Source organism: Leptidea sinapis, chromosome 41, assembly GCF_905404315.1.
Source record: "Leptidea sinapis chromosome 41, ilLepSina1.1, whole genome shotgun sequence".
NCBI classification, from domain to species: domain Eukaryota; kingdom Metazoa; phylum Arthropoda; class Insecta; order Lepidoptera; family Pieridae; genus Leptidea; species Leptidea sinapis.
Window position 1 is genome coordinate 4151551 of NC_066305.1, and position 19308 is coordinate 4170858.

General features: G+C 33.4%; 1 protein-coding gene across 5 annotated transcripts in view; it reads right to left on the reverse strand.

Moving 5' to 3' along the window:
- Positions 1-5711: 5711 nt before the first annotated feature.
- The window catches only part of LOC126976576 (adenylate cyclase type 2), a 196809-nt gene continuing 183212 nt past the window's right edge, over positions 5712-19308 (reverse strand). For all 5 annotated transcript variants that reach the window (XM_050824965.1, XM_050824968.1, XM_050824964.1 and 2 more), the window contains 9 exons: positions 18484-18594; positions 17096-17262; positions 15808-15979; positions 13647-13712; positions 12688-12837; positions 12494-12595; positions 11370-11487; positions 9399-9543; positions 5712-8299 (listed from right to left, as the gene is read on the reverse strand). In XM_050824965.1, the coding sequence (XP_050680922.1) occupies positions 8185-8299; positions 9399-9543; positions 11370-11487; positions 12494-12595; positions 12688-12837; positions 13647-13712; positions 15808-15979; positions 17096-17262; positions 18484-18594 (1146 nt within the window). In that variant the 3' untranslated portion in view covers positions 5712-8184. The remainder of the gene's footprint in view (positions 8300-9398; positions 9544-11369; positions 11488-12493; positions 12596-12687; positions 12838-13646; positions 13713-15807; positions 15980-17095; positions 17263-18483; positions 18595-19308) is intronic.

Below are 19308 nucleotides of genomic sequence, written 5' to 3' on the forward strand. Positions count from 1 at the left end.
GCATTTTAATACTTTGAGTAACGGAGCTATTTTTGTAAAAAATATCCTTAATAGTTTTTAAATTATTAACTAAAATCTAAATACTACCTTTTTTAATCTTAATTTGCTGGTAACAATTGCATTTTTATGTACTAAAATAATAACTTTTGATACATTTTTCTAGGCGTCATTTATCATCGAATAAGCCATATATTGTCAAGCTTTATCAAGAATTAACACTATTTTAACTTATTGCCTAGCTTATATTGGCGGAGATTTTCTTTCGTTGTTATAAGTATTACTATACTATTATTTTTCTTTCCAAAAACAGTAAGAATTCAACCAGATGTATTTTTATTCACAACACTATCAATATTCGGTGTGGCATTAATTTTCAATTACAACAAAATTGTACAATTTGTCTTATACGAAGTTGGTTGTTATAAACGATAATTACATCAATTAAAATATTCATAAAGTGAATCCTTAACATGATAAAATATTTATGATGAAATTCATAAAAATACTGTGTTGCCTATGAATTTTTCAAAATGAAAATAATTAGTTTTTTTTGTTACTATGTTAATTATCTACATCTATGTTAATTTTTACTAAATGCCTGTCACTTATTCCATGGGCCTAATAATAATGAAAAGCCTTTAATTACTCCACATACACGTAACACAAATACAGACCTCCTCCAAATTGCATATCAGGTTTTTTGGCCGTGCAGCCATATTTTTACAAAATATATTATGTTACCATCCCGCTTTCCTCTTAGTTTTTGAATTGAAAACATATTTTGCCGCGTTGGGCACTTTTTGGTAGGAGAAAATCTTATGGGTTCTTGTCACTGACATGCTCATGACTGGCGCACGCGATAAATAAATAATTATAATAATAAGTTTTAAAAATAAATTGAATAAAAGTTCTAAGTTTTGAATTCTATCGGCAGTGTCTACTACTGCCAATTTTTTTTTATCAAATGAGCAACGAGAATGCTTGTACCTTTTTTATATACTTTTGGTTTTGGTCTCATTTCTGTTATACTTTGGCTTGTTATATTTAGCTGTTTTCTAGAAGAAACTTTCTAGATTGATCCCCACATTGACAAAGCATGCTAGTTACAGCAATTTATTTCCATATTTTTCCGACAGTAATAAAAAGAATAGCAAATGCACCTTTTCATGCACCGGTAGCATATTTCATTCATTGTAAATCATTTCATAGTATACTTATGTTTTCATCTACAAGTATTATAATCTCTTTTGTAGTTGTTTAATATTATATAAGTATGCATGAATGTCCTCCCATATTTAGCAAACCCATATGACTAAATTCACAGATTCAAATATCCTGAAAAACTTCCATGGCTGACGATTTTAGAAATGGACCATTCGCCACCAGGCATCATGTAATAAATATTTTTGAGGAAATGCAATTTGATCCTCAAATAAAAGTACAATAAGATATTGGCATTTTATGAGACATATATTTTCGAACTAGCAATGCTAGATTCACTCGCTTCTCGTGGTATTTTAGTAGTTTTTAGTGATATATGATAATCATCCATTTCATTCCCTATCAGGGACCCGTTTGGCCATTTAACATTCCATCCCATACATAAATCTGAGGACTTTCTAATCTAATATATTGTGGTAAAACTGATATGTACTAATACAAATAGTGATTCACGTTGATCTAAAGATTGTAATACAATAATAAACGTCATTCAAAATACATTGATTTCCTTAGTAGTTTATTAAGTTTTAGTTCATCGCCCTGCATTTACTAGCAAATAATGGTGGTAGTGCTATAGTTGGAATATAGTTAATTCTCATGTAGATTTAAAACGAAGATATTACTATGGTGTTATCATCTTTTAATGTTGGAATTTGATTGCCTTCTATTTATCCTTTATTACAATCGTCTTTTTCTCTTTTTATTTATCAGAACTGACGTTTGTCGATCCCATAAATACTTAACGCATGGTCACTCTATCGACACAAGGTGATTCAAAATACTACCTGAAAGTGATGCATCGACATAATCAGATGATTTCACGCAGTTCATCTTTAGGAGCTGTCTTGTAGCCATTTTTGTGCGAATCAATTAATAAAAATATCTCATTAATACAACACCGTAACTTTGGACTATAAGAAAACATCAGACAGCGCTTGCATTAAAATACTATTTTAATACTTAAAAGGAAAAGCAACTATAAAGCTATTCTAAAAAATAACAATAATGAGTTGCCATAGATTTATATTTGCTATGTATTATGGACAATTAATACAAAGTTAATGATGGATAATAGAAAATAAAGAAATACTTTTTACTGTAACAGTATCGATAATGATAGCATATTAGCAAAACAAAAACTCATAATTTACGTAAATACAAAGAAATTAACTGGTGAGTTTTGAATCAATCTTAATAAATATATTACAACTACTATACTGCCATGGCAGTTTATACACACTTATCTAGCAACTGCTCCATCTATTAAGTTACTACATCTGGGACATAAACAATACTCCATATTATTATTCTCAGGGGTTTCGCGTGAAATAAATCAAGTAAGTGTAGGTGGCCGCACAAGCACAACCAGCAATTACCAATTAAACGCCTCTTAACCATTCGAAATTCAAATTCACTCGATCGCGACCTGTCGAACGAGTTACAAGTCAAAAATGATTTTTACTTTTAAGTAGAATTATTGTTGAACCATTTTTTACGATTCACTTGACAGGGTGAGTGACAGTATGACCCAAGTCCTAACATATCACAAAATGACCTATAGCTTAACGCATTATAAGTTATCCCCTAGAAATGATTAATCTGATTCCTGCCGCCGAATTCCACCTTCTCACAACACGCCACAAATTGAATATCATCCCAACTATCTGGATGTGTGGCGTTCCTCCACAGTGCTGTTTTCAAGGATCTTTCTTACACATACAACAAAGCTGTGGAATGAGTTGCCTTGTGCGGTGTAACGCTTGTTTTTCCTCTTCTTCTTAAAAACTTAATAGATAGAGATAAGTCTTAAAACTTTAAAGAACGCGAACGATAGTTTTTTGCATAATTACCTATTAGCAAACTAAATAATTACACTTATGAAAAAGGCTGAGTCTATTGATACTGGACAAATAATTTACTATTATTCGTACAGAAGTCGGACGAATAATTTTATTTTAGGCTGTTGCTATTCGTCCGGCAACTGCACGAATGAATTTAATTAGTCGTCCAATTTTGGATTAGAGAGAAAAAAGACATCATTGAATGAAATTTGGGTTAAAACTTAGTATCCCTTAGCACGAATTATGAGGTAATCAATATTTAAATTGATAGAGTTTTAGTTCACGATTATAATGCTACCACTCTAATTACGAGGTAATGCACCGTTCCAGAGCAATAAAAGCATTATAACCTAACCACAAATTATGACATTTTTAAGGGTTGGACATTTTTATGGAGAGGAAAGAAAGGGCCTAGAATTCGTTTCTGGCACGCGCCGGCCGCTGCCGCGGCACGCTACGCTCGGCTCGTGCGTTGTTTTAACTGTTCTAACATAACCTAACCTAACCAATTTTTATAAATCATAGTGATAGTGATTTGGTCCACGTTTATAGTGCTACTAATTTTATTACAATACACAATTTTCAAGAAAATAACGAAAAAAAATTACAACCTCTGAACGGGTAAACACGTAAATAAAACACAGATATACATTATATATTACATACATTTGAATAGGTAATTAAAAATCAGACAAATGTGTTATGATAAGTTTCTTAATACATAAAAAAGGAATCATAAAATTAAAAAAAAAAAACACTTTCCGACTGAGCTAGGTCATGAAATAAGTAAATAAAATATCACAGAATTGTTGAAAAAGTTTTTTAATTAAATAAAAAAATTTAATAAATATACGAATAAATATAATTTATTCGTCCAGTACCCGTACAAATAGTCACTTCGTATGAAAAACATACGTCACTTTTGTCACGTTACAATCAATGCACAAACATGGAGTTAGCAATTTCCGAAAATTTAAACATTGCCGTCAAATTTTACCAGGCGTTTATTTTTTAATTTTAATTTATACTTAAATTTAGTACTTACTAATCATTTTAAGTGATATTATTTATTTCTATTTCTACATTTTTCTTCTCAGATCTGGGATATAATTTATAGAATGGATGATAGTGTTAGATGTTCAATAAGTGATTTATAATCCTATTTTGGTTAAAAATATTTGTATTAGTATTTAAAGCTTCAATTAGGTCAAAAAATTACGAAAGGAAAAAGCAAACATGTTATTAAAACAAAATATTATCAGCGTTGGGTTAGTAATTACCAAAAGCAGGAAATAAATTAATATAATACTCTACGATTGCCATTTTATTATTACGATTGCTTATAGAAATCCCCGTTACTAGATAACACAACTAATCCATATCTTACACGACTAGTTTAGTTTACTATATGTTTTTATAGTATTTTATAATTATTATTAGTAATGTAGCTTAAAATATTAAAACTATAATATTTACGTTGCAGTAGACGCTCTTTCCTGCAATTTACAACAACATTATGAAATTCAAATTCAAATATTTTTATTCAAAATAGGATTTAAAATCACTTATTGAACGTCAAAATCTACCAAAATCTACCACCCATTCAAAAGAGACTGCCTCAGACCTGAGAAGAATGGGCGCAAGAAACTCAGCGAGCTTTTTTTTTTAAATATAAAATATGGATTACAATGTAATATCGTACAATAAACATTTATAATTAAAGAGCCTGAGGGTGTTCGCTTTATTCCCAGTCAGTGGTGTCATTAAGAAAATCGTTTATGCTATAATCACCTTTCCCACACAAACGTTTTTTAACAATTCTTTTAAATTTCGTAACACATTTGTTTTGTACATTTTCTGGGATCATATTGTAGAAGCACATACATCGCCCAACAAAAGACTTACTAACTCGACCCAACCGAGTAGTAGGCATAACAAGTTTATGTTTGTTCCTCGTGTTAACATTATGAATGTCACAGTTTCTAGAAAATTCCTCAATGTGCTAATGAACATACAAAACATTATCGAAAATGTATTGAGAAGCAACAGTCAGAATGTTTATTTCTTTATGTTTTTCTCTTAATGATTCTTTAGGACCTAGGTTATAAATAGCGCGTATAGCCCTCTTCTGTAGCACAAAGATAGTATTAATATCGGCCGGAAGACGTCCACTGCTGGACAAAGGCCTCCCCAAAGATCACCACAATTATAATACCCGGGGATTCTTAGCAACCCCTGCCCCGTTGCTTACCACGAGCGGGGCCTTACAGTGTCTGTCTTGTTTTAATTTGGGAGGTTTTGCCATAATCGCCTCACTTGGCAGGCGAGTTGGAGATCGCAGTAGATGGTGTGCTCTTAACGAAAGATGCTGCAGCCCATCCTCCTTTCCTTGTATCCCTTAGTCGCCCCTTACGACACCCACTGGATTAGATGGAGTGGTGCTATTCTGGTGCTACATAGGGTCTAGAAAATAATCGGTTCATGAAGATCATTACCAGCAGACTAAGAGAAGCCTAGCTTATATTTGGAGCGAAGGTATGTTTTAAAGGTCCCTTAGTCTTTTATACCATATAAAATAAATATTTTGGTACTTACTTGTGTATTTATCAACTTCTCCAATGAATGGCATTAAAAATAAAACAAAACATGTGAGGTTACTTAATTTATTTATTTTAAACTTGATCTACACAAATATTTTGAATGCTAGAACAACATTTTATTTACCTATTAACATTATAATAACGTTTGATAAATTTAATATCATTTTAACATTTACTGAGCATTAGCATTCTGATTATTAAAAATAGACTATATTTCATATGAAATTATATTTACATAGGTAGTAAAATTCTTTCAAATCTTAAAGACAGTAAGAAGTTAAACAGTTAGATAGGTATCCACTGCGCTCTAACTAGATTCCGCACTACTTGAGAACAATAGCTTTTTTATTACGGCAAATATTAGATCCTTGTGTGCGTGGCATCTTGATATTCAATGGCATCTTTAAAAAAAAATTAACATACGCTTCGTGTTATTTTACATTGACATTAATAAAATACAAAATACTTACTGATGATATGTGATCCCAGTGTATTTCTTATTTCTTGTAGTATTATTTTTACAAAATTTTACCATGCTAATTGCTAACTCGGCATTTTAGTTTCAATTATCAGCAAAGTTTAACAGAACATGTGGCACGTCAACGTCACACATTGTTCGAGACTTGATCGAGTACGCCCACTTAGACGTAGTATTAGTTGCCGCACTTTGCGACTACGCCTGCGGTCTCTAATTAGGGTGCAGCAGAGACCAATCCTTAATCTAAGGTCAGAAGATTAAACTATTAAAGTTCACAAATATCTTACATATTTTTACATAAAATCCAATCTATAAAGATAATGTAGTCGAAGGTTTAATTATTTATTATTGGAATATTGTATGTAAATCTATATATTTAATAAATTATTAACAAATACCGCATTCATAATATTTACAATACTCATTTTAACTCACCAATGAACCACACACTTCCAAATTAAATGTCCGTAACAATGTAAGATATAAATGAATAACGTGTTTAGCAAAAAACAATTACATTAATAATCCTTTTTGTTGTGCACATCAATGCTTAAATCAAATCAAATCAAAATCAACGACACTTATAAATGTCGCGTTTTCTTTTCTCTATACATTTACCGCCACTTCGTTTACTATATAATTATATTTCGAGACGATTCGACTTCCTGAGTACCTTCAAAACAAGCGCGTGCACCTTCCTTAAAGATCCTCCTCTTCCATAAAAAAATACTAGTAAAAATCATAGTAAGAGGATTGCTTTTAATAGAAGATGAATACAAACATAGATATAGGCCACTTGATCGCTCTATAGTCATTTGCAATATCAATATAATGTGGGGCACAACTAAATATTACCGATGTGACACCACGGACTGGGAATAAAGCGAACACCCTCAGGCTCTTTAATTATAAATGTTTATTGTACGATATCACATTGTAATCCATATTTTATATATAAAAAAAAGCCCGCTGAGTTTCTTGCGCCCATTCTTCTCAGAACTGAGGCAGTCTCTTTTGAATGGGTGGTAGTTTTTGACGTTCAATAAGTGATTTTAAATCCTATTTTGAATAAAAATATTTGAATTTGAATTTGATCTTTTAGACACAACATAGTAATAAAACAGTTGTAGCAGAACTCAGCGGTCTCCTTGAAATTGAGCGCTAGGGTTGGTACATACAAAAAGATTGACGACACGGACGGCACGGCGCAGTTAATTTAACTCGGGCAGCGACTAGTCTCGGCGGCGCACGGCGTGGCACTCAATAGTTTTATCTTCCCAAGATTGCTTAGCGACTGTGTTCGTTTTAGATGAGTTACGCGCTTTTTTAAAGACAGTTTTGTTGTAAAACACAGCGCAATACACATATCAGTTTACATTCGATTCCGCCTAAATTGGCATCAGAGTGGTACTTTTTTATGCCGCCAAGTATTAAAGTTCTATTATTATTAAAGTATTTAGAGTTAGGCCTCCGAAAAGCCCACAGACCGAACGAAACACTGCGGCAGAGTCGCTATTTCACGCCCCTTTTAAATTCCCACTTTATTACGAGTGATATTTCTCCAGGAGTGCCGCCTATTTCGGTTGTCCCTTAGGACCCAACAAGGAACTACCACTCATGAGTGATTTTTCATCCCGACCACCTAGAAACATAAACTCAAATATTTCAAGCTTTTCTCATCAAGACCTTTCCAACCATGCATTGTGGTTACTTAGGAATAAAATTTTGTGCAAGTACCATATCTAATCGGCTACGGAGAATACATCTTATTATGTCAGTAATTTGGACTATATAAAATCCTGGGAAACACAATTGGACAATACAATTATTTCAATTTGATACGATTGTTGCAATAATTTCAATCAAGTAACGACATTATATATTCATACCCATACAATTATATTCAACATTGTGTCCTTAATCAGAGTGCAGTCTTAACTAAGATAAAATTTTAAATAAACTCAATTAGATATAAATATACAGTTAATATTAAAACAACATCACAACAGAATATCACACAGCCTACTATATTACTGTTTAGCAATTACAGTCCACCTCCCGTGGTGGGAGTTTTCACAAAATAGGTCACAAGGGTCCCTTTGCCCTTTACATAGGTTGGGCCACGGCATTCACACGTATAGCCTGCATTCATTAATACTCTGTAACACAGAAAAAATAAAGTCATACATGGCATAAAGGCATTTATAATTATCGTATTATTTTATAGTATCTAATTAGGTCCTTTGGGAATCCACTTGCAGCGCATCGGAAACTCTCTTTGGGATTTTCTTTGTAAAACATTAAGACCAACGACAACTCATTAATATAACTGCTCATATACGTTCTTTCTAATAATATTGTAATATTTTTTGGGTAGGATTAACTATTGATTATGATAATCTTAAATTTAACGCCTGACAAAATCAGAAGAGCAAAATTTACATTTGCTGCTTTTGCAACATAAACAATCAAGGAAAAAAGATCGAAGAAGAAACGGATCGGGAAACCATAGTATTTCTCAAAAAAATATCTGTATCCATTTCATTATAGTTTCAGAAGCTTAGCAAATAAGTACAAAAATGAATATGTACTTGCCCTCTTTACTACTATAAGTTAATATTACAACTCAAACATCTATAGACTCTACTGGATGTCTCCTCAGCATAGGGTATGTACTGAACTCAATTTGAACACCATAGCTAAGTGAAATTACTGGGCGATGGAAATTCTACATCAACAAATACAACTGTGGTACTTAACGCTTATTATTTGTAGTTATTCAAGAATTTTCATCATGGCTGCATTTTGCATAATATTTATGTTTATTTATGCCAGAGAAGAACTAATGAGATAAACTGGTCGCCTGATGTTCAGTGATCATAGCACTTTCTCTTGCAACATCAGAGGAAATACAGGAGCGCTGCCGGCCTTTAAACTGTGCTTGGAAGAATACTTAAATCACGAACTGTAGAGGAATGTCACACATCCAGATGGTGTGGATGAGGATTCAGGCGCAACCTCAAGAAGACACACATTCACAGAGCACTGGTTCCTCGACAATTCGAGTGGTTCTGTGTTGCACGTGGTCAAATGATTCGACCTGATGCTAGGGTGTGCCAGACCAGAGATGACAGCAATACTCCTTATGCAGGCACAAAATGTCAGCTAAGGCAGCAAAGTCATACAAGACCCACAAAAGTAAGTGCTCGCAATGTCTAAGTAAGTTTTTACGTCCATAATAAATTTAACATAACTTACTTAGCCGTGTCTTCTGTGACTTGTATCTTCCCCATGACCCCCGTGGAGTCCATTCTAGAAGCGACATTCACTGTGTTGCCCCAGATGTCGTACTGTGGCTTCTGAGCTCCGACCACTCCAGCGATTACTGCTCCGTGGTTTAGACCTAGAAGAGTTACATACATGATATTATTCTGTGTTATTATAAAACGCAACGTAAAGTTATTCGAAATTTAAAACTTATCCGGCCTTATAAATAAAATTGGCATAAAGTTATAACTAATCATAAACCAAGAAAATGCAAAATGTTTACAAATAGACATTTTGCTTACAATTAGTTTATTCGCACGTTTAACGTTTCCCGCGTTTATTTGCAAGGCTGCTTGTCATTCCGAAAACTTCATATGTTTCATTGTATTGACAGTGTTGTCAGCGATATTGTAAACATTTTGTATATTCTTTGTTTATGCTTAGTTATAACTTTATACCAAGTTTATTTGTAAGGCCCGAAGTCTCTTTCTTACCTTTAACCTGTAATTACATGACAGGGAGAATTAATTTTAAACTTAAAGTAACTTTTCATTGCGTTTATTAATAATACAAATGGATGCTGATCCAGAAAATTTACTAGTATTTGGTTAGGAAAAGTCATACAGACGTACAAAAAAAAATTAGGAATATGGTAGACCCTAATGGCCATCCCTACAACTTCCCGCTAATTCCATACCTAAACATAATTTGTATAATTTGCCGCCCACCGAGATGAAATCGGTCGAGCCGTACAAAAGATACCTATAAGAGGTTTCCAAACCCATACACACACACACACACACATACGTAGGTACTGTATGTAACAGACATACGGACACCATCGCAGAAATAGTCAGGGAAGCTTCCTAAGACCTTAAAACGTCGAGATCTGATGAAAACTCGATTTTCGAAAAACTGGGTTAAACCAATAACTTCCCATTTAAGAAAATTTTCAAGCGGTAAGTTAAAAATCCAAAATTGTGTGTCAATGTATCTTAAAACATTTATGTATCACAAATAATAATGTAATTACAGACAGAGTATACAGATGTACATCCTAATATATATAAATTACGTGACACGTTGTTTGTCCGCGATGGACTCTAAAGTAATGAACGGATTTTAATGGGGATTACTAATTCATGCAGTGCAGTTTGGTTCAAATTGAGAGATAGGATAGTTTTTATTTCGATTTAAGACCCATAATTATTTTTATTTTCAATATTTGTTTTGTATGGACATATTTTCTTTGAGAGAATTTAGTGACGCACGGTTTGACAGTTCCGCTGTGAACAATTTCATTATAACAACAGGGAGCATTTTTTACGAAATAATTCTTGATGTTTTGTAATATTATTGGCAAATTCCTATGAAACAGTATTTTTTTTTTATTATCTACAGAACAAAGCGAACGTCTGTCGGGGCAGCTAGTATTAATACATTTCTCTCTCGCATGTGTAAGTCTTAGATAATTTATGCATCTAGATAGACTGTGAGAGCTGACTGTTAGCATCTATTTTCAGCAACGAACGCACACTAAAACAAAGTGACTAACTTGTCGCGAGTGTAAGACGTAGCTTGTCATGCACACTAAAGCAATAAACCTTGCCTGTTGTTACACGTCGCCTAATAGCAAGAGGCCCTATCTAGATGTATAAATTATCTAAGGTGCAGTTTAATATTTTTACTCAGATATTTATTTGGAAAGAAAAAAGCGCACTAGAACGAGACTGACCGATAAAATGAGCTGAAAATTACTTTAAAAAATCCTAAAAACAGTAATGTTTATATTCGCACGAAAACTATTGTATGATAATTGCTGTCTAATAAAATGATAACAGTTACTAAGGAAATGTATGTTCAAGCGAATTCCGACCTAGTTGTTTATTATAACTGTAGGAAAATGACATTTAGTTGGGTCACGATTCAATTTTGTCAATAGTTAGTCAATTAGTTACTCACCAACCCGTAACTTGAACCTCTGGAAGGACTCTCTATTGATCTGGTCCAGTATGGACATGAGAGCGACCGCGAACTCTACCAGAATAGCGACTGTATGCTCTTCTCTGCTGTGAGCGTCCTGGAACAATTATGTTTTATTATTTTCTGGAATTGATCTCAAATACCAGCACCTGATATTTACCAGCGAATATCCTGTAAGCGGCTTCTTAGCACAGGATGCCGATTGAAAATTGCCACTTTCCTCCCGGAAATCAGGGCAAAAAAGCGAAGTTTCCGCGCAGGTGTGGTGAAAATGTATTTTTTTACTCCTTTACTTTTATCTGTCATTTATACAGCCACGATCAGTAATATAAGTACATACATTGAGTCTTTGAAAAAGTTTACACTCTATAGACTAAAAAAGAATTGTTTACCGTACTTTGATGTCGCCAAAAAAACACAGTTGTTTTATCTTGTCACTTTATTTCATAAAAAAAACATTTGTAAACATTAACCCCCTTATTCATAATGGTCCGCTAACTTTAAACAGCCGCTTAGGAGTGTTTTTTCTCATTCTGACTTAGGTCAATAGAAGAAGACAGAGTGAGAATTAGCAATGCTTTAAGTTAGCAGACTATTATGAATAAGGGGGTAAAAATTTTGTCGACCACTTCCATAACTTAAGCCACTACTATAATATTTCCAAATAAGACTGGGTTATAGTTATGGCTTAAGTCAAATTTAACATTAATATTAACGATGACTTTAACATAGACTGCGGAATGTGTTGCATCATCGTATTCCTTGGCATGGTTAAAGTTAAAAATAGAAATATCATAGCTATTTAACATTAACAATAGCTTTGGCCGGCGAAAATTCGACAGTTACGGTTAACCATGATGGTTGAGGCTGTCTCCTTTTGCCACCAAATAAAGCAACCACATGGTCACCAAATATCTTAGTAATTCAATACATTCTTATAATAATATTGATGTGATCGATAAAAGAGCAATTGTTGAGTTTCATGTCTAATCTTCTCTTTAGTCAAAAACAAATTCTTAATTAAAAAAGCAGATATTCTGCTGTCATTGAATTGTTTGTTTTCTTTGTAAAAAAGATATTAATTAAATATTGCTCATACTTACAGAAGTATCTTCTTTTCCCGGCCTTAATCCAGACGCGATCATGTACGTACTGCCTATCGTCTTGATCTTTTCAATGCAACTAAATTTTGGTTTCAGCAGAAGCTGAAATAACAAATGATTGATTATATTATCTACGAATTAAATTGATGGTAAGATAATAATTGATTGAATGTAGAACTTGGTTAGGTGATCACCTTGTCAAAGTCACAAATGATCTCGTTGAGCAACCGCAAACACTCGAGACCCTGTTTGTTGACATCTGTCTCGTCATAGAACTCCTTGTAGTTGGGGATGGAGGCGAACATCACCGCGATGCAAGAGTACCGCTCGTGATACAACTCGTCCTGAAATCAATGACAGTTATGGTTTGTAAAGTGGCTTCAGTACAGTTCAGTGCAGACCTATTTCACTGCGACCAATTGGATCTATTGTGATAGCCACTTAAGCTCACTGCTAAGATTGATTCTTATCATGAATCTTATTGTATATTTTGCAGTGAGCTGACCTATCTCAAGTGGTTGAAGATTGGACTTCCTGAAGAGATGCTACGTTTACGCATTAAACATACGGACAAAGATCGGAGATATTATTTGACATATAGGAGGAGAGGTAAACTATTCTTTATATTGAAAAGTATGGTATTACGCACACTTTAGGGATCCATGATTCGTCCATGATCCATTACACCGTCAAATACCGCAGCGTAATGCACATAATGTCAACGATAAAGATTAAGCAATGCAGGAGAATTTTTTGTTTCGCCTTACTTTATTTAAATCAATACTTAAGGTTAGTTAATGATAGATGAAGCTTACTGTTAGGAAAACGTTACTATTCCTAATGAATCTGAATATGAGATAGGTTTAGGTTCCATAAGAACGAAAAAGAGGCTACGAAATAGAATATCATCGAAATAGAAGCCTCAAAATTCTAAAATACATATCTACTAGTGTCACTACTTAATTCAACAAGTCAAACGATTGTACACAGAATCAATTTAACTTTAATTTCTGTAATTTCTCCAAAAATACTAGATTTTTTAGAGGAATATAGACAATTTGCTGAGGTTAATTGTAAGTAAGGCTTACTTACTTTTTTGAATACCTTTGTTAGAGTACTTTTTGAGTATTGAGTATTATTAAAATATAATCACCTTTGAAGCCACGGAAGTCAGGAAATGTTGAGCAACGTGCGCTGGTAATATATTTTCTAGCAGAATCTGTAAATTTAAAACCACAATATAACCTTGTATAGGTATTACAATACGATTTTGCATAAACATATTATTATATTATATTAATATGGTGATTTCAAGGACCAAAGAAAGAACTAAAAGTAAAAAATTTATAATATCAGCACAGTCAATTGGCTATTGTTTTGTAATTACGATAATTATATGTTTAATAAATAGTAATAATGAGTTAATTATTTTATCTACACCCAAGCTTTAAATCCTCTATTAAAGATTCTGAAACAGTTAGCTTATTGTCAACATTAAAACACACAATGTTCTAATAACCATTACATCATCCAAACGAGTGTCGTAATGTTGTACTGAATTTCATTACAACACTCCTATGTTTTTTTTTCGATCCCTTCATGCGCAAAGAGTTTCAACAGACAGCCACATTCTTATTGCTCGATGCGTGGTATCTGTATGAATTTCAAAAAAAGAACATTTTTGTTTACGCGCGTTCCACACTACCAGAACGTCGCGCGCCGTAAAAAAAGTAGGTTATTCGAATCCCCACCATTTTTCTTCGGTATTTTTTGTTTAAAAACAATAAGCGATTCAATTTAAACGCTGCAAAAGAACATTATATTCGAATGAATTTTAATTATTGCACTATACAAAATGTAAATTACTACTAAAAATAATAATTGTTTCACTTAATACTTAGTTTATTTGTATATAATCAGTAATTAATGATATTAGGTCACTACTAGGACTGGTGTAGTAAAGTATCATTCATGTGATACTATTATCTCACTCGGCTTCGCCTCGTGTGATAAATCCACACTCGTGTTTTAATACCCCTTATTACACAACAGTTGTATTATCGGTAATACATACAACGGTGTCTCGGCGTCTAGTAAAAAAATATGGCAGCTGTAGTCGACTCACAAATTTATGTACAGCTGTTAAGAACATAAGTGATTATAAAATCACTACTTATGAAGCAAAATAGCGTTGCAGCTTCAGAAAAAGAGACACCTGAAAATGATTTTTTGTACGTGTCAAAATCGAGTTCACATCTTGTAAATTGGTACCACCACAGACGGCGTGGATTTTGGTAGATGTTTCCATCATACTCCTGGTTGACAAGGTATTAATTAAACATATTATGTTAAGCATAATGTTTTACATTGAGATATAACACAATCCGTTACAAACATAATACAATAGTATTATTTTTACGAGTGTTTGTTATTGTCAATATAATAATTTACTTTAAAAAATGGTACTGTTCCATAGACTTACAATATACCAAAGAGAGAGAAAAAAGGTAAGCAAATCTACTGTTACTGTAAGCGATTTTGATTGACAAGTCGTAAGCAGTCAGCCACGATTGGCATGAGCTCAGTAGTATATTAAATATTTAACCAATAGTTAATTATTACTATAGAGGGCAAGAGACTGAGTAACCTACGATTTGCGGATGACATTGCTGACAGTACTGTTTGTGGACAATCCGGACAGATAGACAGATATATGATACAGGATCTCAAACAAGCATCTGAGCAGTGTGGTTTAGAAATGGGGCTGAGACTTGGATTTTTACTAAGGAGATCCTGCACAAACTTCAGGTGGCTCAAAGGGCAATTGAGAGAAAACTGGTAGGAGTTACACTGAGACACCGTAAAAGAAACGAATGGGTCAGAGAGCAGAGCAAAGTGAGCGATGTAACCAAACGTGTTGCAAAATTGAAATTGGAGTGGGCTGGCCATGTCGCCCGCAAGCTCGTGGTGATAGACAGTGATATAATGGAGACCGTGGGGTGAGAAACGCCCGAGAGGAAGACCGCAGATGCGTTGGTACGACAATATCAAAAGACTGACGGGAACAAAGTGGTTGGAAACTGCTCCAGACCAAAAGATGGCACAAGCTGAAGGAGGCCTACACTTTAGAGATTGAGAACGGCTAAAGAAGAAGAAGCAAACAAAAGTTAACACACACTGCACGTATTTTTGAAACGTCAGGTAATCTATACGCTAAGCTAATCTAAATTTACGGTCGGTTCATTAAATTTCATACATACTCTAATGTAAATATCAACGAGCGATAAGACTTCTTTAAAGAAGTAATGAGTTACTTTATTAATTCCTCGCATGGTTTCAACCTCCTCCTGTTCAAATTTGAGCTTGTCCTTCCAAAGGAAGTCGCTCCGAGACGTGAACTCTATCTGCCGGTCCAGGATGTGTAACAGACAAGCTAGGAATACTAGCACCACACCCGCCTTAGCTGAGTACGGCAGCATAGAGAACCTGCAATCAGATTTGTAAACACAGGTAAAATAGTCTTATATATTATAGGAATAAAAAATATATTGTCAAAATAAATGAAGGAGTGATTAGTACTTTTTATTTTTATTCTTTTAAAGTATTTGTGCTAAATACACTTGGTGTTTACAATGGAACAAATTCTCCACTGGGTATCAGGCATAAAATATTCCGCAGATACTCGCAAGAAAAATTGGATAGACTTTTTGAATTATTGAATTGTAATTGGTCCTTGAAAAGTGATTAAAATTTGAAATTCATCCGACGTTTTAAAAGGGGTCGAAAATCATGTTCAAAGATTCCGTTAAATATAAACCGACATTTATAACGAACGAATAAAAGTGAGAGAGACTATTTAAATAATTTAACTGTCATCAATGCTTCATAAGTGTGGAAAGTTTCACTCCAATCCGACGTTTAAAAGTGACTGAAAATTATGAAGATTCCGTTGCATAGATACAAGACAGTTGTGAAATAACCTCGGGTTACACACGAGACCTCGAAAAACCTCTTCGGATATACTAAGCTACTAAAAGATTATTATTATTATTTATTAATTATAGGTATCATTTAGAAAGTTAAAGTTAAATGTTATAGTAATCTTTACCACACAAAATTGTTTTTTTTTTTAATTTCGTAATTCGTATTACATTGTTGTTTCGATCATTTTCTGAGATTTTGTTGTAAATGTAGATAAATCACCACACAAAAGACTTACTAACTTGACTTAGCCGAGGAGTAGACATAGTGAGTTTATGTTTGTACCTGGTGTTAACATTATGGTATATCTATAATAAATTGAAAGGCAACAGTTGAGATGTTTATTTCTTTAAATTTTTCTCTCAATGTATTTTCGGGAACTAGGATAAATAGCGCGAATAGTCCTCTTCTTCTTCTTCGCGTGCCTCGTGTTGGTTTATATTATGCTTGTCTATACTCTGTGTGTGTGCCATCTTGTTTTCTCAGGAATCGCTGCTACGATAAGGTGATTTTTGTTCTTATATAATTACTAATAAGATTGTGCATCTCGATTAAAACTAATCTAAAGAAATTAGAATATTATATTCATCTATCCCAAGTGATCTATCATTATACACTTACTCAGTATCAAAATCTTTATATTGGTACTGGCTAAACAGCTCAGCAGAAGCAAACAGACTGATGTGAGTCACCAATGTTGCTATCATGAACAACAACTTCAGCACGAAGCCGATCCGTAAGAACACGGAGATCGAAGCGAGAGTTAACACGGAGCTGTAAAGATAACTCTGAAAAAAAGAGAGTAATATTAAAAAAAAATATAGATTTTTTTATGACAATAAGGGATGAGACGAGCTAGACGTTCAGCTAATTGTAATTGATACGCCTTGACCATTACAATGCAGTGCCACTCAGGGTTCTTGAAAAACACATAAATTCTGAGCGGCGCTACAATTGCGCTTGTCACCTTGAGATATAAGATGTTAAGTCTCATTTGCCCAGTTATTTCACTAGCTTCGGCGCCCTTCAGACCGACACACAATTATGCTTACACATTACTGCTTCACGGCAGACAATGGCGCCGTTGTGGTACCCATAATCTAGCCGGCATCCTGTGCAATGGTGGGAGGCATCCATCCATGTGGATTTCACTTGGATTTCACATGGAAATGTAGTTTGTATTCTGCTTCTATAATGCCAGTACACGTCTACTAGTTTGAAGAACAGCTACATTTCAGCAATTTGTGATTAAATTACTGTATTTTTTATCATTCTACTTTAAATTACCCGCGGAATTGCTCGTAAGTGTTGTGATGTTCCGCTCCAGAAATCAACAATAACGCGGAATAATAAAAACACATCAGGCTAACCATTGATGAGGTGTGACGTTGTTGAATATCTTTTTAATTTCAATATTTTCATCAAAACTGGGTATTTTTTTAGAATCTATTCGTTCGGAAGGCAGATTTCCTCGGAGAAGAATGAGCAAGAAACTCTAAGGTTGCAGATTAGATGTTACAAGTTCTTATTTTAAACGCAATTTACAAATGATTTCAATTACAGTATATTCAAAGTGACATAACAAAATACTCAAACGTCGAAAACTAAAAGACTTACAGCAGTAAGTCAAAAAAAAAAGAAAGAAAATTAATAATTATAAACGAAAGAGTTACTGAGTACAGTAGATCCATCAATCCCATAAATAAATAAAAGCATTATGCGAGCATATTATCAAATTTTATAATAATATATAATAACTGTAATTTAAAGATAATTAAATAAAGGAAATAGAAAAAAGCATGAGGCACACCTCCCGGTAACAAGATCATCCAGCCACCAATCTATAAATTATTATTGTTTCTTAATCAATTTGTCATACCTGCAACTATCACAAAATTTGTTTTTTACGCATATTATTAACTTTTTCACACTGATTAATATTTTTTAAGATTGAATACAATCATAACAAAAAATTTTTGACCAGACACAAATTTTATTAATATACTTACTGGTGCAGATTCTACATCGATGTGAATTGGGATTCCCGTGGCATTGGTCATGTTTGTGTAGTCTCTCGACCAAACCTCACTTGGGAATTCTTGGATCAGGTAAGTCTGAAACTAAAGCAATAAAAATCAAAGTCAAAGTCAAAAATATGTTATTGACATAAAATCAAAAGATTTTTCGTCAACGCCAATCACCATAAATACAATTCAAATACATGTTTTAAAATAATGCAATCCAGTAAAACAATACAAGGCTGAACCATAAAATCCATAAAAAAAAAAAAAAAAACAACTATAATAATATACAATTTCACATTGAAATATCGTTTATGTAATCTTCAATACTGTAATAAGCCTTCGACATAAGTCTGCGTTTAATAAGAGATTTAAATTTATTTATTGATAATTCAGATACAATTTCTGGTAATTTATTGTATTTAATACCATTTAAATTATGGTTGTTGCTTATTTTACTGTATAAATTATAATGTTTATGTACGTGCAGGAGATTGCTATAAATATATTGGCCGTACATGGTCATAATATGAATTTCTTTTAATTTTTCCCTCAGAGATTCTCGTGGGCTCATTAGGTATATGGCACGAACAGCTCTTTTTCGAAGTATGAATATATTATTTATTACCGCTGCACTACCCCATAGTATAAAGCCATACGACATAAGCTATGAAAATTATAATAAAATGCTAAAATAGACAATTCTTGCTATATCTATATCAGTAAGTTCTTGTATCAAAAGCTGCTGAACTTAATTTACTAGTTAAATTGTTTAAATGAGGTCCCCACTGAATTTTTGAAGCTAATGTTACA